This window comes from Indicator indicator, chromosome 19 (assembly GCF_027791375.1).
Source record: "Indicator indicator isolate 239-I01 chromosome 19, UM_Iind_1.1, whole genome shotgun sequence".
NCBI classification, from domain to species: Eukaryota; Metazoa; Chordata; class Aves; order Piciformes; family Indicatoridae; genus Indicator; species Indicator indicator.
In genome coordinates, this window is record NC_072028.1 from 18,461,685 (window position 1) to 18,485,417 (window position 23,733).

Sequence of the window (23,733 nt, forward strand, 5' to 3'; positions counted from 1 at the left end):
TCTTAGTAGTTAGTGTTGTTCTTTGTATGAGCAACTAACGGGTTATTTTAACACATGACTATAAGGGGGGGGGTTTGTGTACGAACTGAAATAGATCTAACCGCTTATTGATCATGTCTGAAAATGATTTGGGTGATTTAGCCTTTACAATATATTGTTTCCACGGTATTAAAGCATGCTTTTGGGATTTGGCATTCATTAGATACATGGTTCTTACTCCTGGTTTCTAGCATCCTGGTTTTTGAGTGTACAATGGGGAGGGGTAATGAGAGAGTAGGGTGCCAAACTCATTAGAAGTTGTTTGTGGTGGAGGAGGACAAAAGAGACCCGAGTAAGAAGAGTGAGGATCTCCTGCCTTCTCTATCTCTTCCCCTTTTCTTTCCAGCTGTCTTTTTTGTGCTAGTCTGATCTTTCTGTGAAACTTAAATGTTGAATGCACCTGTGTTTTTCATAAATCCCAGTGACATTTCTGATACTAATAATGAGTTAGGAAATGTAGATATCTGATCTTGCACATGAATATACTGATGGATGTGGAAAGCTGTAACTGCTCTCTGCATTTCCTGTGTTGAAAACGCATGTGTATATAAAAACCACACAGTGCTTATAAAACTTCTTAGGACTAATCTTAAATGTGATTTTTTTTTTCAATTCTTTAATAGATAGATTACTAATAGAACTGCTCTCTGCCTGTGAATCTTCAGCCATATATTTTTTTAAATCTGAGAAACATGGTCCATTCCTTGGTAACATGCTTTCTCTCCCACTTGACAGTGCTTACTTGTTGTCTCTGAAGAGATGCTTTTTTGGTTTGTTTCTGGTTTAGTTAATTTTAAGGTGATGGCTATTCTTCAAACTGACAATAGAATGATTACTCAACATACTGCTTTATTTCATCATGGAAAGGCCCAAAATATGTGCTTTCCTGTCTGTGTATTTTATCGGATTGTGAGAGAGACTAGATTTATTTCAAAACAAGCATTAATAGTCTAGTGATATTCAAGATTCAGCATTCAAACAAATTGCTCAGATAGTAGAAGCAATATTGTTAACAGATTGTGAGTCCAGTTTGTGTTTAGTGGGTATGTTCCAAATACATTTAATGTCCTCAGATAAGAGGTGATAGACTATTGAACTACCTGAGGTCTCCCTATATACCTGCTTTCTGTGATAGAAGGCTCTATTTCATGAGAGGAAAGACACCGGACTAGAAGCACAGTGGTTGCAAAATACCAAAATAGCTGTGTTTTCTACTTTTGTTTCAGAGAAATGTCTCAGATGGGCAGTTAATTCAGTATTGAGAAGCAGGGCAAGAAAATCTGCTTCGGTTCTGTCAGACAAAATTGCTGATTTGCTGCCTCTCAATTGCTTGTTTTTCTTTGGAATACTTCCTGTGTTTTGAATAAATTAGTGAGATCTGAGAATATTTTGGTTTGCCTTTTTTATGCTGAATAACTTGTGCTTCAGCTTTGTGAGACTGCACTTCAAAAATGCTATTCTGTGAGATAGGCACTTAAGAGTTTTCTAAGCCATCAGAAATGATCTTTGGAGTAAGAGTCTTCATAATATCTTTAATTTTCTCTTGTAGGCTCTCTTTTGATTGAATGTTTGGAGTCATTCATTGAAGTTTGAGTCACTGTAAGAGGTTTTCTAGTGTCAAAGGAGATAAATATTATGTATGAGTTACTCTGGTGCTTGTAATTAATGACTGGTGGGCTTGCAGAAAGTATCATAGTCCTATTAATGTCAAAAGGATTAATTTGTAATGGATTATGATTTTTAAAAACGCTTAAATATGAATGGATTGTAGCTATGAAAGATAAGGTGCTGAGTCTTCTACCTTAGATACTTTCAAGGTTCTGAACCCATTTTTCTGTGTGTTACATTGTCAACCACCGAAGATGGGTATAAACTGTAGAATCTGATTGAAAACAAGGTTTATGACAGAAAACTATGCTGTAGTCCCATTTAGTTGTAAATGGCTGAGGAAAATTAAGAATCAGCTTTTATTTTCTGTGGCTGGCATAATGGCTAATGTCTAGGGTGTTATAAACAGGCCCTACCTGGGAAATTGTTTATTGCATTTTTCAAGTATTGCATTCTGACTGTGTTCCTCTTCTTTTTGATTCTATTCTCAGATCTCGAGTCAGATGATTGTGCGTCAATATACATCTTTAATGTAGACCAACCATCATCATCTGTAAATCAGCCAATTTGTATTCCTCGCCATGGACTACAGGCTCATTCCTCTCCTCTGTCACCACCTACGAGACTTCAGAGTCATAAGAACTATGAAGGAACTTGTGAGGTACCAGAATCCAAATACAGTCCACTAGGTGGACCCAAACCCTTTGAGTGCCCTAGTATTCAAATTACATCAATTTCACCTAACTGTCACCACGGGATTGAAGCCAGTGAAGATGAATTGCACACAAATGGCACAGAAAATGAGTATATGGAAAGGCCTTCACGGGACCACCTCTATCTTCCTCTTGAGCCGTCATACAGGGAATCATCCCTTAGTCCAAGCCCTGCCAGCAGCATTTCGTCCAGAAGTTGGTTTTCAGATGCTTCCTCTTGTGAATCCATTTCCCATGTTTATGATGATGTAGACTCAGAGTTAAATGAAGCAGCTGCTCGATTTACCCTTGGCTCTCCTTTGGCATCTCCTGGTGGTTCTCCGAGAGGTCCCAGCGATGAATCTTGGCAGCAGCCTTATGGATTTGGGCACGCCTTGTCACCTAGACAGTCTCCCTGTCATTCTCCTAGAACTAGTATTACAGATGAAAATTGGCTAAGCCCTAGACCAACATCAAGACCTTCATCAAGACCTACATCCCCCTGTGGGAAACGACGACACTCCAGTGCTGAGATTTGCTATGCTGGTTCTCTCTCTCCTCACCATTCTCCAACTCCATCACCTGGCCATTCTCCCAGAGGAAGCATAACAGAAGACACATGGCTAAACACTTCCATCCATAATGTACAAGGCCTTAATTCTGGCCTTTCACCATTTCAGTGTTGTACAGAGACTGATATTCCACTAAAAACAAGAAAGACCTCAGAAGATCAGACTGCCACTTTATCTGGAAAACTAGATCTCTGTCCTGAAGATCAGGGTAACTTATCAGCATCCCTCGAAGCTGCAGTAGATGACTGCTCTGGATCTCAGCACACCTTGAAAAAAGATTTGCCTGGAGACCAATTTCTTTCTGTTCCTTCGCACTTTACTTGGAACAAACCAAAACCTGGTCACACTCCCATATTTCGGTAAGCCATTAGAAACTCCTTCCCTCACATTTTTCCCTTCCTGTGCATTTTAAGTAGACACTTAAATGTGCTTATCTCAGTGATGTTTTAAGACTTTTTAGGAAACTTACATCAGGGAGATGATAAAGTTAGGAAAAACCAAGTTGACACACCAAAGAGACATCTTTTTCTTCTTTTAAAAATACAGTAGCTGCATTGTGACATAGGATTAGTTTGAATTAAATACTTTGTTTGCATACATACACAGAATCCAGCTGAATCAAATGTCTGCAGATTTTGTTCATGTCTTGCAGTTCCATCTAATCTGACCAGTTAATGTTTCACTATAGCTAAAGAAACCTGACATGCATATTCTCATAAAGCAGAGACTACAAAAGAGGTGGGGAATTTATTTGCTTTTGGTTTTACTTGCTTCTTTGGGCTCATAGCAGAATTTTTAAAGATAATTGCATGCTGCACTGAAATCATCCAGAAGGAATTGATTTCTGAGCCATAACACCAAAGGTATTTCCACCATTGTGGTACTGTGTTAACTCACGCTTTTCCTAGCAGGATGATTTGTGAAGGCTCCAAAGAGGGAGCTAGTTTGCTTGGGGTAAAAATTTCCCCTTCCTTTCTATGCTGTTGCTTTTTAGAGCATTTCTGTGATCTTTCCAACCATATAGCTACTGGAATCACTTTGCCAGTACCATGCATGGATGCAGCATTGCTACTGGATGGATACTGTGTTTATCAGCTTGAGTTACCCATTTGATTCCTAAACTTTTTACTTCTTTTACTAGGTTTTAAAAATAAGGAGTTGGAAGATACTAGGAGGAAGAATATTGTTTTGTGTGGACATTTTGTAAGAAAAGTACCTTTAGATTAATACCTGTAAAACACGAGTATCCATATAAATGTCATATCACAGATTTAAATGTCAGTGGTTTCTTGCTACTCTGCATTGATTTTAAAATAACTTTGATTAAAATAGTATCATTTTGTCATCAGGCAGTGCTTAAGATTTGCTCTTTAAGCATGCAGTGGTTGAAGCAACTCTTCTTTCTTAAAGGGAAGAAGATAGGGTAGGGTTCTCCGTGTATTTGTTCTATTTTGAAAGAGAGCAAAGCTTAAGGCCTAAAAGTTAATGGCAAGATACGGTGTTCCTCTTGTTGCAGAGTTGTCTTTGCAAAGCACTTGTTTTCACACTCTGTATTTTAATTTTAGAAAGAATGACATAGAAAATATTCATGGCTTTACTATTTTCCTCCCTGCTAGCACTTCCTCCCCTAAAATAAGAGAAGCAAATAAAAATTTAAGAAGAAAAAAAGAAACGTTTCTGACCAAGCTTCAGACAGAGATCCACTATGGGAGGCTTTTTTTCCCCCTGGCTGTCAGAGTATGAAATTCTTAGCAGAAGAATTTAGTAACAGCAGAAAAGCAGAACTATTGCCCAGTAAGCCAAGCTTACTGAAGAAGTATTCTTTTAGGGACTACCATGGCAACATGGTAATTTTTATATAACCCCCCATTTCCGGTGGTTCTTTCCAAATTCACATGTCATTCTTGCATCATTTTAACATCTTGATTCATTAATTCTTGATGTTTTATCAGATGAACAAGCCTTTTGAAAGCAAGTTTTAGAATACTTACTCTCTTTTGGGGACATAGATGTGCTCTTATAGAATACAGGAGCAATCAGTCATCACTTAAAGATTGGTATTACTGACCCTTTCCATGTGTTAAAACACAGAACTAGTGGATCAAATTCAGCTGTAACTTTTACTGCTGAGTACCTAAGAAGGAAGTTACAAATATAAATGGGTGAAATATAAAGCAATGCTTTCATGGTACAGTGAAGTGTCCTTGAAACAAACGGAAGATAAGTGAATCATAATTTTAAGAGCTTCCTGAAGAGTCACTTCTAATGGGTGCTATCAGATAGATTTCAGTGTTCGTCAGAGTTATCAGAGAATGGTCTGGGTTAGAACAGACATCCAAAGGGCATCTATTCCAACCCCCTCTGCAGTAAGCAGGGGCATCTTCAACTAGATCAGGTTGCCCAGAGCCCTGCCAAGCCTCACCTTGAATGTCTTCAAGAATGGGCCCCAACAACCTCCATGGGCAACCTGTTCCAATGTTCCACTACCCTCATGGTAAAGAACTTCTTCCTAACATCCAATCTAACTTTTTTCTTCTCTAGTTTGAAGCCATTGCCCCTCATCCTACCACTGCACGCCTTTGTAAATAGTCTCTCTCCATCCTTCTTGTAGGCCCCCTTCACGTACTGGAAGGTTGTTACTAGGTCTCCCTAGAGCCTCCTCTTCTGCAGGCTGGACAACCCTGGCTCTTTCAGTCTGTCTTTGTAGCAGAGGTGCTCCAAGCCCCTGATCATTTTCATGGCCCTCCTCTGGACCTGCTCCATCAGGTTCATGTCCTTCCTGTATTGAGGGCTCCAGACATGGATGCAGTACCCCAGGTCAGGTCTCAGAACAAAGTGGCAGAATCACCTCACTCAATCTGCTGGCCATGCATCTTTTGATGCAGCCCAGGATGCAACTGGCCTTCTGGGCTGTGTGTGCACACTGTCTGCTCATGTCCATCAGCTTCTTGTCCATCAGCACCCTAAGTCCTTTTCCACAGGGCTGCTTTCTATGACCTCATCCCCCAGTCTGTATTATTAGCGAGGGTTGTTCTGGCCCAGGTGCCAAACCCTGCACTTGTTCCTGGTCAACCTCATGAGGTTTACTTGGGCCCACCTCTCCAGCCTGTCCAGGTCACTCTGGATGACATCCCATCCCTCTAGCATATCTACGGCACTGTTCAGCTTGGTGTCACCTGCAAACTTGCTGATGGTACGTATCATTAATAAAAATATTAAACAGTACAGGTCCCAGTACAGACCCCTGAAGGACACCACTTGTCACTGCTCTCCTTATGGACTTCAAGCCATTGAGCACTATCCTCTGGATGTGACCAGCCAGCCAGTTCCTTATCCACTGAACGGTCCACCCATCAAATCCGTATCTCTCCAACTCGATGAGCAGAATGTTGTGGGGAACTGTGTCAGAGGCCTTGCAGAAGTCCAGATAGATCACATCCATAGGTTGTCACTTTATCATAGAAAGCCATTAGGTTGGTTGGGCAGGATTTGCCCCTAGTAAAGCCATGCTGGCTTTGTTATAACAGTGAACTTTTCCATTTTACTGCTGGATGTATTCCTGTGTGTTGGTTGCTAGATCAGTGTCACACAGAAGGCACGTTTTTATTAATACAAAACTTCTGTTATTTGTACACAACAGTGGTTTAAATTTCTTTAGAAGTTGTCAGTCTCCTAAGATTGCTAACGTCTGAAAATATATTTAATTAGTGTTTATTCAGCCATGTAGTAATTTCTGCATAACTGGATAAACACATTTTAATTTCTCTTCTACTCGGAAATCTATATAGCTTCCATATAGCTGTTTATGAATGTGAAGTTTAACAGCAAAGATACAAAGCTGCTAGCTGGAAAATTCTGTTACCAGATTTGAAACCACTGTGTTGATAAGATACCTTAACTGTCTTGAAGTCTTGGGTGTTTCTGTAATTCTGCTCCAATCTGCTCATCTGATTCTAAAAGATCCTCATTCTGTTACTGGAATCTTTTCATTCTAGCTAAAACAATAACTATTTTTACTTAGATGTGTGTTTTGGAATTGTATTGATGTGGGATACTCAGCAGACCAAACTTGGCTCTTTTGTTAGCTTGCAGGCTAGCATAGTTCATGAAAGGTGAACACTACTGAAGGGTAAAAGCACATAAATATAGAGGCATGGTAGATCTATGGTGATTTTGTGGGATGACCAAAGGAGTTAACAAAAGTAGATATCCAGATAAACCTGCTTCCTCTTGTAGTGCGGAGAACTGAGCAGAACTGCAGAAAAATCAAACTTACTGCTTTCATTAAAAAGTAGGCTATGCCTATTCACAAGTGAAGTAGATAAAACATGCGGAATTACTTAGCAGTTACAGCCTGCTCTGTGGGTGCTGTGAGACAGTGCATCTTCAGTCTATTTTGATGTTTATAAAAGTGGGAGAGCTAACTTGACTTCTATGCTTTCTGATTAGAAATTAAATGCAAAAAGTTCTTAAACAGTTCAGGATAGTGACCAAAAGTGAGCAACTCATTTGTCATGAAGTGTTGGATATTAATTGCAATTTATCTTTACTACATTTTATATATAGAAATATATTAATTGTAATATAAATTACAACATGTTACAGCCAATAGGCTTTTTAAATGTCTTAATGATATTGTCAAGTACAAAGTAGTGCATGAAGTGCATCTTAAGTGACTGTGAGCAGCATGCACAGTAAGCCCCCCACAGTAAGCTGAGCTCTGGTAGGAGTAACTCACCTCACAGGTGACATGGTGTGTAATGTGCAGATAGCACCTTCTGCTTTGAATGCTATCTGAAATTTTGGAAATCTAGTTTATCTGGCAAGTCCTAACTGTGTTTTCCTTCTTCTCTGTTCAGTAAGTGTACAGCAATAAGCAAAATTCAAAGGAATGTAACATGCTTTTGATCAATTTACTTGTGTTTCAGATTCTATCCAAACAATTTTGTTAGATGATAGTTTATTTGATCACAGAAAAACATAATCTGCATACAAAAACCATACGTGTGTTATGTGTCCTGAGTCACATTTGTGCTTCCTTGTCAATCCTAAATCTAGACAAGTGGCACTGGATAGAACCAGTGCAACAGGTTTGGTGTTTTGTTGTTGTTTATTTATTTGTTTGATTGGTAGGGCTTTTGCTGTTTTTCTTTTTTTTCCCCCTCCACTACATATCTTTAAAATACTTGTTTCTAGGCTTCTGCATGAAATTTATTTCAGATTTTATTAATTGGATTTGGTTTCTTTCACTCCTTTCTTTATGAAACTATGTAATAGTGGGAAGCTCTTCCAAGACTGATGCTTTTATTGATTTTCTTGTGTATATTCTAGCCAGCCTCCTCTAGTACAATGCTGCTATATTAGGAAGAGGAGTAGCAAGTAGTATTTTGAAGTGATAGATACACTTGTATTATGGAAATATATCTTGCTTTTCTATGTCCCATTCATCTCCCCTGAAAGGAAGATTTCTAGGAAGTGAAAAACAAATAATGAAAGTGTTCAGGGTTTTTTTGTTTGTTTTTTTTGTTTTGGTTTTACAATCTTCTTTGATCAAGGGGAGGAAAAAGCATAGGGATGACCCAGAAACCTCTGTCAAGCACTTAATATAATGCCTTCAGTGAGGATTTGTCACTCCAAGTACAATTGGTAAGAGATCAGCAACGTTTATGGTGTTAACAACCATGGTTATGGTGTTGTGTAGATAACAACCATCACAGAAGTGACCAGCACAACAACAAGCAATATGGGGCATTTTGTTAGAAAATTGGTCAGTGATGATGCAGCTCAAAATTAGGAGGGTTCTGTTGGTTTTGCTTTTAGGTTTGTTGTTTTGTTTTCTTTTGTTTTAAGCTCCTGATTTTTAACATGAATGGCTGGTGGGACAATACTGTTTATGTTCTGTGAAGCAGATCTTGAGAATCTAATTTGTATTTCAAGTAGATGGGCACTTTGCAGGGTAATCAACTTTAATGTTCATTGTTTCTTGCTTTAATCCCCGAAGTATTCGGTGGGAACATCTGGTGTGTTTTGTGTCTGGTAGATAACGAGGCAAATATTCATTAATGAGAAAAAGTCTTGAAACAAAACCTAGTTTCTTCTACTGTGTCTTCCCTCATGGAATTCTTAGACACTGAAGTCAAAACTGCTATATAAGCTGATACTGTCTCCCTGCTACTGTCACAGATTTAATCTAGAGCATTGAGAAGTGATGGGATATCAAGTAGTTTCTTTGTTGCAGTGGTGATGAACTAAATGTATTTGACAGATGTATTTACAGCTCAGGAATCTCTGTCGTGATGAATATTTAATCGCAACTTGAGACAATTTTACCTGCAGTTACCATTGGAAACTAGAATTGCTGACAGTTTTGCTTTCCCTCTCAGGAGAAAAAAAGAAAAGAGTATTTCAAATATAGTAGTAGATGGACAAATGTTTGAGAAAAAGTCTTGCCCGAATGTTTCTCTTGAAAGTCTGGGGAGTAGAGAAGAACAGATTTATGTTCCAACATAATATTGTGACTTTGGTCTTAAGAATATGTATTTCAATGTGAGTGGCCCATAGGCAAACTTGGTCTGCTTATCTTATTTTAATAAATAGAAATAACACCAGCTATGCTATGTTAGCAAAACTTTTAAAGTGAAAATACTTGCAAATCAATGATTTTGAACATAAGGATGCACTTAGGGTGAGACAGGCAAAGAGAACTTTGAACCTCCTTGCGTTTTAATAAGCTAGGCTGGTGCTGTAATGCTTACATACCATTAATGAATGCAGAGATATTCAGGTAGTGTTTGATATGTAGCCTTTCTGCTGTATATGTCATTTGGCTCTAACTTGGTCTGAAACGACAGAACATATATTTTATTTGGCAGTATCCTGTATCAGTACTCTGAAAACATAGTTAAATGTGGGTCTCCTAGCAGTAGAACAGTGATATTTTGAATGTAAATGGTACTTCTGAAGTCTATTGATAAGCCACTGTGGTGACTGGAATGGCCTCAAAATTCTTAACTCCAAAATCACTCCCCCAGGGAAAAAAAAATTGCTTTGTTTTAGGTAGTAGAGAGCAAACCACTATTTTTGATTTACAAGCATTCTTGACAAGGAATATAGTATTGGATCAGTTACGACTGGGGATTCTCAGAGGAGGTTTGCTGTGTTGTAACATTGCCTTGGTCACAGGATATGCTGTTAGTTAATCTCTGCAAAAACTTGGGGTGAGGAAAAGATTTGGAATATCCATTGTGTGGTCAATGAGTTTTCTCCCTTTTGATGTGGTGGGAGGAGCTGTAAGTGGAAAATGTTATTTTTACTGCAACTAAGAAATAATAGAAGAGTTGTTCTAGATCTGTGAATCTCAACCAATGAAGGAAGTAAGCATTTTGACCTTCTAGGGATACCTCTAGAGTTGTTACTAGAACTAGTGATTACAGAGAGGGGGGGACCTGTACATACAGAGTGGCTAAATCGAGTTCTTGTATCAGTTCCATCTATGTTCAGAAACTTTCTAACAAGGAGTCCAGGAGCACAGTACACTGCACCTAAGCTAATCAATCACACGTGTGCTTCAGCTGAGGCACCAGCATTAGCAGTTAGTCTGCACAGAGCCCCAACTATTTGTCCAAGGAATTACCCAGCAAGAGTGCTACAAATGGAAGGTAAAGGGTTTAGGTTTTTAACTGGATTATTTTCAGTGACTGTCATAGCCACTGTTCTTCCTTCTGTCCCACGTGTACTGTGGTGGGGCCGCAGTCAAATGCAAATAAGCAGTCTTGTTTCTGGGGCTTGTTTCTTGCTGTGCAAGAGGTATAGTCAGCCCATGAGCTGGGCCAGTGTCCACAGTTCTGTATACTGAATGCCATGTGGACACATTTGGCTGTCCCTATGCTGTACATCAGATACTTTATCAGTTTGTGCAGCCTGAATCAGTTCTGTTGTACAGATAATGATTGAAGAGGAGGAATGTATCAGTTAAATGAATATTAATAAAATTATCACTGAAGTGATAATTTTAAATGCAGTGGCTTCTGCTTCTCCTTCTTTACCTCTAAGTTTCCTTTAATAGCTGCTGTATTCTGAAGCTTTTAATCTTGATGTGATAGCAGTATGGGCTTTTGGAGGCTTGCATTAATCAGATTATAAGACTCTTGGTATTACTGGAAGAACATTTGTAGGTTTACAGATTGGTGCTGTTTCAACAACATGCTAAGATTTGATTTAATGGAAGTTTTAGAATGACAGTCATTATTTCCATTTCCCGACGTGATGTGGTGTTTCACTTTGTTGTTAATAAGGTTTTTACTCGTTTAAAGAAAACAAAGGATTAGAGAAACTTCTGTAAAAGACTAAGTTGCAAGCTACTGAGTTAAAAGTCTACCAGTTTTACTGCTCATCCTCACGTAATAGTGTTGACTGAACAATGTTCTCTTGAGAACAGATCCTTAAATGCAGTAAAGCCATTGGCTTCAGATTCTGTCCCCTATTCAGCATCTGGTACAAAATAAATGTTATATTATGAAGTGTTCAAAATATATGCACACTTGTTAGCTCTTGCTTCCCAAATACCGGTGTGAATCTTCTGGTTTGATATTGATTCCTACATGGTATTTTAAAACCCCAAGAGTTTGTAGGCTGTATTCTGCTACTTTTTAAAATTTACTTGGTGTCCAAGCTTGTGGGTCCATGTGACTTTCAGAAGATATTTCTGGCTAGAAAGTTCCCATTGTGCTTTTCTCCCAAGGGTTCTCTTTGAAGAAGCTCTATAGACAACTGGGGCTTGGTAAATTAGCAGGATTCAAAATTTTACCTTTCAGAATGTAATAAAGTTAAATCTTTCATCCAGTTCAATGCGTATCTCAACAGCATTTGTCTCAAAAGAGAAAGGGTGATGCAGAAGCAGAAATATATTAAACTTGACATCCTCACAGGGCAGAAGGGTGCTCAGTGTGCTCAGAAGATTCCACTGCTGCTGATAAGTGGAAGGTGATGAAGTTGGCAAGAAAAATACTTGGAAAGAAACAAGAGTTTGGATATCTAACATCCAACTCCAAAGGGAAGCAGCTGTAACTCTCTAGTCTGTTACACCTAGAAAACATAAGTTTGATGCAGCACAGCCTCAAGGGCTATGTAATTTATTTGGAGAACTGTGTTATGGAAGCTTTCGGGGTTTTGTTGTTTTGGTTTGGTTTTGTTTGGTTGGTTTTTTTAATGTTTTATGCATCTGTGCATGTGTTGTGCACTTGCTTGCTCTCTCATGCTGATACTTTCTATTTGTTTTCAAAGAATAACAAAATCTTGAGAACTGCTTATTTTCCTGTCTCCTCTTTGTTCTAGTGTTTCAAATATTTTTTTTTCAAGAGATCATGGTAGTCTGATCCAGCTTGTGTCACATTTTTATTAGTTAATTGCAGAAGGAGTAAACCTCTCTTAGAGGTTGTATGAAGAGTGGTCACAAACACTTTTTTTATTGACTAAGTTTAATGATAAACATCCAGTAATACCTTCCAGTAAGGGATATGTAGTCTGTAGTGTGCTTGCTATACCAAGTTCTCCTAAGAATTTTATCTGTTTGTAGTGTACACATTTTTTTTAATGTATTCGGTTATATGGGGAAAAAATATTTCCAGAAATGCTAAAGAAACGTTTCTCGCATGCTACATTTCTTTTAAAACTCTTCAGTATCTTCTAATCCTGATATTTTCTTTCATTTTTCAGACTGAAGACTTGAGTCCTCTTCTCCTTCAGTAGCTAAAAAAAGTGAATGGCAAGGTCTAGTTGATAGCCACTAGTAGCATTTAGGCAGTACATCTTAGCCTGTGGTAAGTATCTGGAAGGACTGGGCTTATACTGCATTTCTGTCAGTTCCCTCACTCATGGCTGACATCATCAGTCCTCTCCTACCCAAGTAAATACTATTGCTGTGGAAAGGACCAGTCAACAGACCTCCTTACTGGGGAATGAAGAGTCTTTGCTGTATGCTGAATGCTTTTGGAGGTGATTTATTACTCACATCCCTTCCTTTCAGTAAGAAGGGAAATACTCTTGTTCCTCCCACTGCTCTCAGAATGGTACTTCAGGAGATAAGGCTTATGTTAAAATATGATGTTACAACATGGGCTCTCTCCTGAAGTGCACAATAAGAGGCACTCCATGAAGCAAGACTCCATGAAGCAGCAGGTCAGCAGGCTTGTAGGTTGTTCTCCTGTATGAGGAGGCCAGCAAGCAGTGCCATTTCTTCAACTTTTCCATGCTTAGTGATGGTGATTTTTATAGTAAAAGGTAGATGTATGGTGCTGCAGGCTGAGCCCAAGTCCATCCAGATACTTGCTAAAGACAGAACTTCCTTTTCTTTTTTGTTCAGTCCAAACGTTATCATCTTTCTGAACTGTGAATATGTTTCATAGGTCTTAGGCAAATTCTCCAGAAGATATAGTTTGTCTTCCTGGGACCTGTGGCTATTCATGTTTGTGAAATTCCACATGGCTTTGGATTGGTGGTAGGATTTGCTGTAAAGTGGAAAGAAATGGAATCAAGCTTTCTCAGATGATGACAACGCTATTTGTCTCTCTCTTTAAAACCCAATTTGCTTTCCCTGATGGTCAGAGCAAGATAGTACAAAAAATATTTTACCAAAAGCTTATTTCTATGTAAATGTTCTTGTTTAGTACACAATGCTATAAACAATGAGTTTTAAATGTTCGTAAATTAATTTGCACTACTGGGTAGTTTCTGATTTGAATCTGGTTGTTCATTTTACTAGAATCGTAAGTATAAATCGGTGCAGGTAAAAGGGTAGGTATGAAAACATTGGTGATACCATGTGGCTTGTTTCCCTTTGAGGTTTTTCCATATTACTTCTATTACTGTATTTTGTTGTCCTTCTTACCTGGAGTGACTTTACTGCTATGTGCAAGGCTATTTATAATCTGTGGGTAAGATGAGTGTGTACTTGAGTCTGTTGCAGTAAGTCTTTATGCTTAGGCTACTAGCCTTGAAAATTTGGATCATCAGAGTGTTCGTTTTAATGACGGTTAACAAAGTGCAGTACTTACCAGTTTTAAAAAAAACAAACAAGCTGTAAGATAATGCAGAGAGTTAACATTTAATGACTTAGTGAATTTAGTCTGTTCTCTCTAAACAATGCTTGAACTAGTTTGCTGATATTCTTGAGGATAAATTACTTGCATAAAGGCATTATAGAACAGCATTGGTAATGTGGGACTGGGGGGACTTATACAGTACTCTTTTTTTTTTTTTTTTTTTTTTTAATCAGCTATTGGAAGGAAGAAATTCCACTCAACCCCAAAAGAAACACTGAATTAAAGATTTTAATGGATGAGCCAAGTGTTGGCATTTTCAAGTAACTTTTTTTTAGGCTACTAGCTATTTGGTGGTCGTTTGTCAGGAAAGTGGCATAATTATATTTAAGAGTGAAGCTTCTTTGTGTTGTGGCCAAACCGCATAGTTTATGTAACCATGGTGTGCTTATTTTGATTCCAGCACATCTTCATTGCCGCCTCTTGACTGGCCTTTACCAAGTCTTTATGGACAGTGTGAACTGAAAATAGAAGTCCAGCCTAAAACTCATCACAGAGCTCACTATGAAACAGAAGGAAGCAGAGGAGCAGTAAAAGCATCTACTGGAGGACACCCTGTAGTGAAGGTAGGAAGTCTGGGTTTTTTTGAGGATAATTTAAAACTGCAGTTATTGGTGTTTATAGTAATGTGAATTGTTTCTTGTGTGAAGTTTACAGTCCTTCCTGGGTGTGGTACTTTTAGGCTATGCCTTCAAAAATGTTCACAGATCTTGAACAGAAAGTGGTAAAAATGTAAATAAATCACTATTGGGTGTAAAAAGGAAAATAATGATAATTCTAAACAATCCCACTGGAAAGATAACGGACTTAAGCCAGTAATGTTTGTAAACAGTATCTCTCTTCTCGCTTCTTCGCTCTGGGAGAGATTAATTTGCTGCTGCTTGGCCTTGGCTGTGCTGCTTATATTGTGACTGCTATTAACTTCTCTGCCTCTGTTTCTTGTCCCTGGTGTACAAGGGAGTAGGGAAGGAGGCAGGTCGGGGGGGTCCTTGTGCTGTCCATTAATTGTAAATACCTGTAAGTATTGTATATTTGTACATTTTCATTGCATTTTGTTGTAGATTGTAGTCTTGCTTGTAAATACAGCTTTAATTTGCTTCCAACTGAGCTGGTCTGGCAAATTTAATGTTGGGGCAGAATTTTCAACCCACCACATTACAAAATTAATTGGCCCCATGTTGGGGGTTTTCTCCCTTAAGTGTAACTTATTCAACACAAAAGCTGGTTTAAAATGTTTAAAAATTTGGTTTGCTACAGTAACAGTGCATGTTTGTACTTGTGAATGGATTCACAGTACACTAGTGTATAATTTAGCCTATTCAACATGAACTTTGAGGAGGAAGGTGTGTGCATGGGGGCAGGTAAGAAAAGTGTCAATAACAGGTTACTTGGAGCTATACTGAAATACAGTATTTATATACTGAAAGACAGAATAGCTTCATTTGAATTGGAAGTCATCTTTCTTTTGGTGTTGAGACAGCTTTCTGATCGCTATAAATACCTCTTACTTGCTTACTTCTGTGAAATTGTACCTACAAATTCTGATAATTTTCATTTAAATGTTTGACATAAATTTAAATCTGACTTCTTTCTTCAGCAAAGTTTATCATTCAGTTTAATGGTAGCTATCTCCTTAAAGTAAGGCATCATCTAGTTTCATTAGAATTTGACTCGTTATCTGTAAGGGCAAGTAAGACTTGTTTCTTGTTTTCTTTTTTCTGGCACGATTTCCATTGTTTTAGGAGAATCACACAAACTTTCTCTTACAACAGCAGGCAGGCCTCTGCTGGCTGACAAAGGGTGATGATACTGACAGCAGCTGCTGTCAGACAGAGTAGATTTCTCAGCACACAGAGGCAAGGGTCAAGTCTGTGCTGCACACTAGAGAAAACTGAGGATGCCTGGAGTAGGCTGGAATCTGAAAGCCAGCTGGGCACATTGCTTCACAGGGAGCGTTGTGTTGCTTTAGTGGAGAACAAGGAGACACTACTTTCATATGCCAAGGTGCTGGCAGTGGAATTTAACACATCATTAACAAGGTCAGAAACTTGAGAGATTTTTAGCTGACAAAAGTCTCTGCTAAGGTTTTGTGTACTGCATTTATTTTTTTTTATTTTTAACCTGCGTACTTGTCTTGCACGAATACTTGCATTAAGGGAACTTGTTTTGCTGCTGTTTATAAGATTTGACAAATGTATGTAGGATTTCTTCTGCTTACAGAACTAGATGCTTACAGTACTAAATGCAAGTTATTAAAATCAGATCTGTTATCTATATGATTTACAGCAATGAATTTTAAAGCTATGTGTATTACAACTGTGGAATACCTTGTTATGATGAGAATGCCGTTTCAAAAATGGGGGGTAGTATTTGTGCCTGACACTTTGATACTTAAAACAAACGGATTGTTCTATTCACTATCACAGTGAATACAAATACAAATCAATATTCTGCTTTGCAGTTTGGTCTCTTCCAGCTGGATTAGAAATTAATTGTTGTGCTTGGTGGAAGAGAGGAAGTTGTTATGAAACAAAACATCAATTTGTGTTAACTTTTTACTCACTGCTGGGTGAAACAGTATGCTAAGGGCTAAGTTTAAAAGGTAAATACTTAATAGCTGTGAACAGATTAGAATTACTTTATTTAAATACAAAAAAGTGAGATATTTTCCAGCATGTTTGTAAGCTTACTATGCAAATTGTGTTCCTGATATGCATTACTATTTGTTTGTCTTTTCTTTTTGGCTTTATACCAGTCACTTCAATTGCAATGAAGTACTCAGTGTTTTCTAGTGTGAAATGACCAATGTCAGAGACAAGAAGAGATGTGGGTGAACAGAGTATTTCATTTGAAAGGAACCTACCTTGAACAGGAAGCCTAGCTGCCACATCTTTGGGTGCCTGAAGGCCCGTGAGCTTCTACTTCCTACAGAATTTGTTTTGTTCCTTAATGTTATTTTATACAAAGCTAGAATATTTAATTTCCAAACTGTGAAGCCTCTATAGTTCTGCATCTGCAGTTGATCTATTATTTAAAATGAAAGTACATAGCTTGAAGCCATTAATCTATTAGTGCCTGTCATTAATCTATTACTAATACTGCGCCATACCTGTTGCTAGGAGACTAAGCTTCTGACAAATTCGGCATCATCTCTTGTGCTTATGTTTAATCAGCTTATTTCCAAATGTGAGGAAATGAAATGAGTAGAGCATCATGCTTTGCTTTGCAGGTTCATTTAAGGAAGGAAATTGTGTAATGAAATTCTTGTTTCCAGCATGTTTTTTTTTTCATCAGAAGGTTCTAAATACTAGCTACCTGTCATTTTAATCTCCTGCTTTCCTGGAAGTGTATGCCAGCTAATCGGTGTCATCTGGAACAGTTTCTTTTAGCTTGGTAGCGAATCTGCAAGATAACAATGACAGTTTTCAAAGGGAAAGGAATAAGTATCTTGGTGGAAGGGTTGGCAAGGGGAAACGTTGAGCTTCTGTCACGCATGTTACTTGGAAATGGTATTGTCAGTTGACAGTCTGCCTTTTACCCTTCTAATGCAATTGGTTAGAGTACTTACTTTTTACCCATCTGTGAAACCTTTCACACAACTAGCTGCCACATTTCATCTGACTCTAAATGAATGATCACCATTGCTTAAATGTCTCACCCTCCCCATAGGTCAAATTGTACACAATAAAATGAAGTTTATGCTTAAAATTTGCTAGATGAGTTTTTACTGCTAACCAAAATGGTTAGGGTTCTTCATGAGCCTTCACTTGGTTAACACTTATGTGACGAAAACCACAAGTGTTTTAAGAGCAGGTAGACACATGGTAAAGAGCTCTTAGGGATATGTGGGTTTTTTAACTTTTATTTTAGCTGTCTGATATAAAGTAACTTCTTTTTAAGTGAACTGACTTGTTTTGTGTACTATGTTTCTGCTACTTAAGTCAGCTTCTGCAGTTTTCTAACTTTTCTTAACTATTTTAAATTTAGTGATATTTTTTGTTACTAAATTTCATAGGGAGGCTCATTTCTTACCCTAGTTGCTTCTGCAGTAGCAGAGATGGGGAAGTATTTTGTGATCAGTATGAACAACATAGCATTAAGATCAAAAATTAAAGAAATATTAAATATAACCTAGTTTATTTAAATGGCTATACACTTCTACAAACTGTTTGCTTCTACTAAGCAAACAGTAACTTCCTGTGTGAGTTTTAGTGGAGACCTGTAAAAGGGGGACCGAATGTCAGCTCTGTTTAAAGTGATCGCAGATCTTGAAGTCATGACTGAAGAGCTGCAATGGGGGGAAAAAAAAAGTAAATAACTGAGCTAAAGTGAACAAAATTTCAACTACTTTGAAAATTCTGAAATGGAAGTGTGTTCTCAAAAAGCCTGCCAAACTGCCTGAGTTCTGGTGGGAGAAACTGTAACCTACAAGTTTCCGATAAACGTAAACTAATGAAGGATTGTCTAAATGCGTGTGTGTTTGCTGGCCTGGTACTCTGTGGCTGTCACCTTTGCCTCAGCTGTTCTGCATCACAATTCATGTAACTGCTCACTCTAACAGGTAGATATCAGAGTTCTTCCTGTTCTCTAAACCACACATGCAGCATGTTTTCTGTGTTTCATGATCCTTCCCATTCTTCCCATCTCTGACTTTTCAAGAGAAGGCTCTGTGGGGACCTAATAATGAGCTTCCAATACTTAAAGGAGGCCTACAAGAAAGACTGTTTACAAAGATCTGTAGTGATAGGACAAAGGGCAGTGATTTCAAACTAGAAAAGAGTAGATTTAGATTGGATGTTAGGACCAAGTTCTTTACCCCATGAGGGTAGTGGAACACTGGAACATGTTGCCTGTGGAGGTAGTTGAGGCCCCATCTCTGGAGATTTCAACATGGGGCTTGACAAGGCTCTGGGCACCCTGATCTAGTTGAGGATGCCCCTGCTTACTGCAGAAGGGGTTGGATTAGATGACTTTCAGTGGTCCCTTCCAACCCAAACCATTCTATCAACTTGTATTTTTGTCTTGAATTCCTTCCTATTTTGTATATCAGCACAAGGCAAGCTGTGTCCCAGCTCTATCTGCCTACTGGTGTTCGGTGACAACAACCCCAAATAATTCTACAAGGCAGCCTGTGTGAACCATGTAGAGGACTGTATTGGGAGAAACATAGAGTTCTGGATGAGATCTAAACCCACCAATCTTTCAAGAACAGTTTGCTTGCCTATTTAGGCATTTTTTTCTACAAAATCCCCAAAATAGAGAGTAATAGCAATATTGGTAGAGCTAACATGTTCACATAGTCGTCTAGAAAATGCAGAAATTAACACTCAAATCCTTGGGTAATGCCTGGCTCATGCCAGCCTCTTGTCACAAGTGACCACATACTGAAAAGGGTACACTGGACAACACAGCAGTCTGGTCTGCTTTTGGTATCGTTTGTTCACTAAAATAGAATCATATAATTGTTAGGGTTGGAAGGGACCTGAAGGATCATCTAGTTTCAACCCCCCTGCCATGGGCCAGGACACCTCACACTAGGTTGCTCAATGTGGGAAAGTAGTAATTTTTTTCAAAAGTAAAACAAATTGATGGGGGTCTTCTATAGGTTGTGTGGGAATAACCTATTTCCATCTTGGACATCCTTGTCCAAAACCTGTCCGTAGCATAATTTAGCACTGGGAGTTGGTATGTCAGGAATAGCACATTTTTGCAGATGGATCATGTATTGTGATGGTTAATTAGATGTGACTGGTAGTTCTGCAGTGTGAAGTGGTGCTATTTGTCTGACACTATTTGAACTATGAATTGATATCCTTTTTTGGGTAGTGTAGAATGGGACAGGACTCTGAGCTAAAACATGCTTCAAAATATGCTTGAAACGAGTGTTTCAAATATTTAAATTCTGTCTGCAAGCAGTCAGTGACTGGGTGGAAGTGTGAGATTTCAGGAACAGAAATTGAGGTTTTTAAACCCTGAAGGGATGTTCTGTATGCCCTGTGTTTAGAGTATCATGACCAACAAAGCACTGATGATATTTGCCATTACTGTTTGCTTTAGTCCTTCGCAGGACCAGCACCCAGTTGTTTTTGGGATGACCTTTAAAATGTTTTTTGATTTGGACTTGTGCCACTACCTAATAGTTTATTCAAGTCTGTTCCTTTTGTGTCTCACTTTTTTTCAGACTTGCAAAGGTCTGGACCGTTTTAAAGACTTCAAGTCACTCTACTTGATAAGCTTATTTAGCTAAGAATGAAGAAAAATCTTTTTTGGATGCGCATGCTTTTCTTTCTCAGTTAATGGAAAGATACATCAAATAATCAAATGAAATAGTGCTGAACTTCAGGAAGGGGAAGTAGATGTTGTTTTGGTCTAACATATTTAATTGTAAAAGCAGACATTTCACTTGTGGTACCATTATAGCCCCTGCAGAATCAGAATGAAGTAATAAAAAAAAATTCCCATGTACTGTTAAGATTTTTCCAAGCCAGTTCCTGGGTATTGCCTTATAGATCTGAATGGGGTTTTCTTCATTAATTTCTCCAGTTTCCTTTGAACGCTCCATTGAAGATCATAGGTCAGCACTCACTGTACCTCTGTGAGGCCACAAGGGGATGGCTGTGGTCACTCTGGTTTTCAGCAACTTCCCTGAACCCTTCCTTGGGTTTATATACATATATATGGATTGTTTCAAGGATTTCAGAGTGCAGCTGTTGATAAATTGTTGATAAATTGTGCTGCTGGTATTAGTCATTTGTGCCTTTCATTTCAAATGATGTTTATCTTCATGGCTCTGGGTCTTTGTCATCCCTTGCTGTTATTCCTGTATTGCTGCTAATAGGTGTGCCCTGGAACTTGGCAGAGTAGCCCTTCAACGTTTAAAGCACTAGGCCTTACAGTTCTTTACAGTCACTGTGTGCCACTCAAAAGTGAAATTCTTGTGGAGAAATGGCTGGAATAGAACATTTGGTTCTTCAGTGCCATGCACCCATGACTCTTTGATACTGCTGTCCAAAGATTCCAGGCTTGTGGATCACATCTCTGTCTCAGAGGGAAAAACATGGTAAAGGTGTGCTTTCTTCCTTTAAATGAAATTTTAAAATTAAAAATATTTTACTTTGGAAATTACTAAAATGGAGGCCAGCGAAAGTTCTTTTCTATTTAGGACTCTCTAGATTTCCTGGTGAATTATACAGTCTCTATACATGTACAATCTTCCAAAGTAAAATACCTCATTCAAGAGAACAGCTTGGTCCTTCCTTTCTCCTGCATAACATGGGACCTCCATTTTCCTCTTTCACCCTCCTTACCTTGTAACTTTAGGGGGTGTTCTAAGGCTGCAGAAGTCATTGAAACGTATCCAGCTGCCATGAGACTATGGAGGAGGAAATAACTAGTTACAACCTGCTTCCTAGGCATTGAAAAGCCTAGGAAATCTCCATCTGAAGGAAATGCTTAGTAAGTGCTGATAGTTCTTTACACAGCTGTGTTTCCTTCCCCTTCTTCATGTTTGAACTGGGGATTTTTACATGGATACTGGTGTGTTTGGTGAAGATAAAGGTGTTAATCCAGTTGTCCCTTCACTGAAGTTATCCCAGACGTTTCCCCAGACATGTCATGTATTTCAAGACTATGCCCTATTTTTAGGGAGGCCTCTTTGTGTGTCAGAGGGTTCATTCTCATCAAGTCTGCTTTACAAATCCAGTAATGCCGTAAGTGTTTAATTGTGCAAAGATGAAGGGGCACTGAAGTGTTGATAGACTCTTCATCTTCAATTAGCAAGCAAAGGCACATAAAACTTAAGAGTATTATAAGTTTGGTTAAATATGGCAATTTCCTAATAAATGCTGGAAAGTTTTGCAGGGTAATTGCTTTAAAAATACAATCAAATGTGTTTTGGCAGTGTCTGAATGTCACTGGTATCGTAGTAGTGTTTGACTGCTGAGCATAAACTTAGCTAATGAAATTATTTTTCTACCTTTCCCTCCAAGTTTTATTTCTATTGGATTTTAATGTTTTGTTTGGTTTTCCTTTTAGTTTTCAGTCAGAAAGAGTAGGCATGTGGAATCCTGCCATTAATTCTGGAGTGAGTGACACTATTAGGTATTGGGGATTTTGTAAAGAACCAAAGGGGGTTTTGGTTCACAAAACCACACTGTTTCAAAGTATGCTACTCTTGTCTGAGTGCCTGTTTACTTTGAAGTGTGTATTTGCTGTTGAGTATTTTTCTCAAGTTACATTACAGGCTTTAAGAAATCACATCTGGTGGATAAATAACATCTACATTTGAATGAACAGAAATTGGTGATAGTTGGGCTGCTTCAATAAGTGGAAGAGACAGAGCCTACTTGTTTGAAAAAGGTGGGGAGGTAAAATTTGTAAATATTAGAGACTAAAAAAAAGTCTTCTCGCAAGCTTGAGTGCAGAAAGCTTTCCTTTAGATCAGAGCATGGAACAGATGACATATGAGCCAGATACAGTCATAATATAATCTGCATGTAATCTGGAGAAATACTAACTTCTTTTTCACAGGTTGATGCCTATTAATGTGAACTCGTTTGCTTTTCTCAGCAAGGAAAAGGTTCTCACCACTACCACAAAATTGAGAGTTTAAATGCTGCTGTCCTCAGTGATCAAATTAATCTATATAGTCTCCTAGGTTCCACATTTTTAAAGGATTTTCCGTATGTGTATTAAAAATATATGAATGTTTTTTCCATGTAAAATACAACTTCTTGATCATCCAAAAATTCTTTCATTAACTTAATGTCTTTGTAGTTACTTGGGCAAAATTATAAACTAAGTATTGAAATGCATGCATGAGTTTACTGCCTGCAGTATAGTAACAGGGCTGGAAGTGCTTTGGCAGGGAGCCCTTCTGGCTTATCCTGTAGTGACCTTCAGTCTTTAGCCTTCCAGCTTTAGTTTAACTTACGCATGCACTGACCTTTGCTATGGAAACGATACAGAAACACAAAAACAACTTGGCTGAGTTTCCTGCAAAGCAGTGGGTGGTGTGTCAGTATTCTGTTACAGAGGAGGGTTGCTAGAGGTCAGTAGTGACAGCCTACAATAACTTACTAGCTGTCTGCAGCATACTGTTGGCTACTCTTGGGAAAGTGGTTGGTCTTTTTTTAAGTCTAATTAATAACTCTTTTCATAGTGTGCAGCTCTATGATTGCACATGGAGTTAAATGCTGGAACGAATATTTGGAAATACACCTGGTGCTCAACCAGTAGCTTAAGTTACTGTCTTCATGTAAATGACCCATGACTAAATCTTGGGCAGGCTGATATTGTGGCAATTTATAACCTGTCTTCATCACTGTGACTCTGCAGCACTTACCAGCAGGCTGTTAAATTTGTGTTAAATACTTGAGACCTGTGTAGAGACACTGTTCTTGTTGGTATGCTTTGTGTATGCTTCACTAAGGTGAACTAAAGGTACAGTTACCCTGGCTTCCTGAAGTATTGAAGCAGAACATCTTTCATTCAAGTTAATTATGTAGGTATCGTCATTTAAAAACAATTAGCAATATTTTTTTATACTGACAAGTGCTTGGACTGTTCAACATACAGAATAGTGTGTAAAGCAGACAAGGTAATAAGCAAGTGTCTTCCTGCTGTCAAGAAGACTAAGAACTATCAACTTTTTAATGAGAACAAAACTTTAAAAGGTTGTGGAGTCTCTTTCTCTGAAGACTTTCAAAACCCACCTAGATGTGTTCC

At 38.3% G+C, this 23,733-nt stretch overlaps 1 protein-coding gene across 2 annotated transcripts in view; it reads left to right on the forward strand.

Moving 5' to 3' along the window:
* NFATC3 (nuclear factor of activated T cells 3) overlaps positions 1–23,733 on the forward strand; it is a 66,542-nt gene that overhangs the window by 13,163 nt on the left and 29,646 nt on the right. For both annotated transcript variants that reach the window (XM_054389905.1, XM_054389906.1), the window contains exons 2-3: positions 2,139–3,270; positions 14,411–14,573. In XM_054389905.1, coding sequence (XP_054245880.1) covers positions 2,139–3,270; positions 14,411–14,573 — 1,295 coding nt within the window. The remainder of the gene's footprint in view (positions 1–2,138; positions 3,271–14,410; positions 14,574–23,733) is intronic.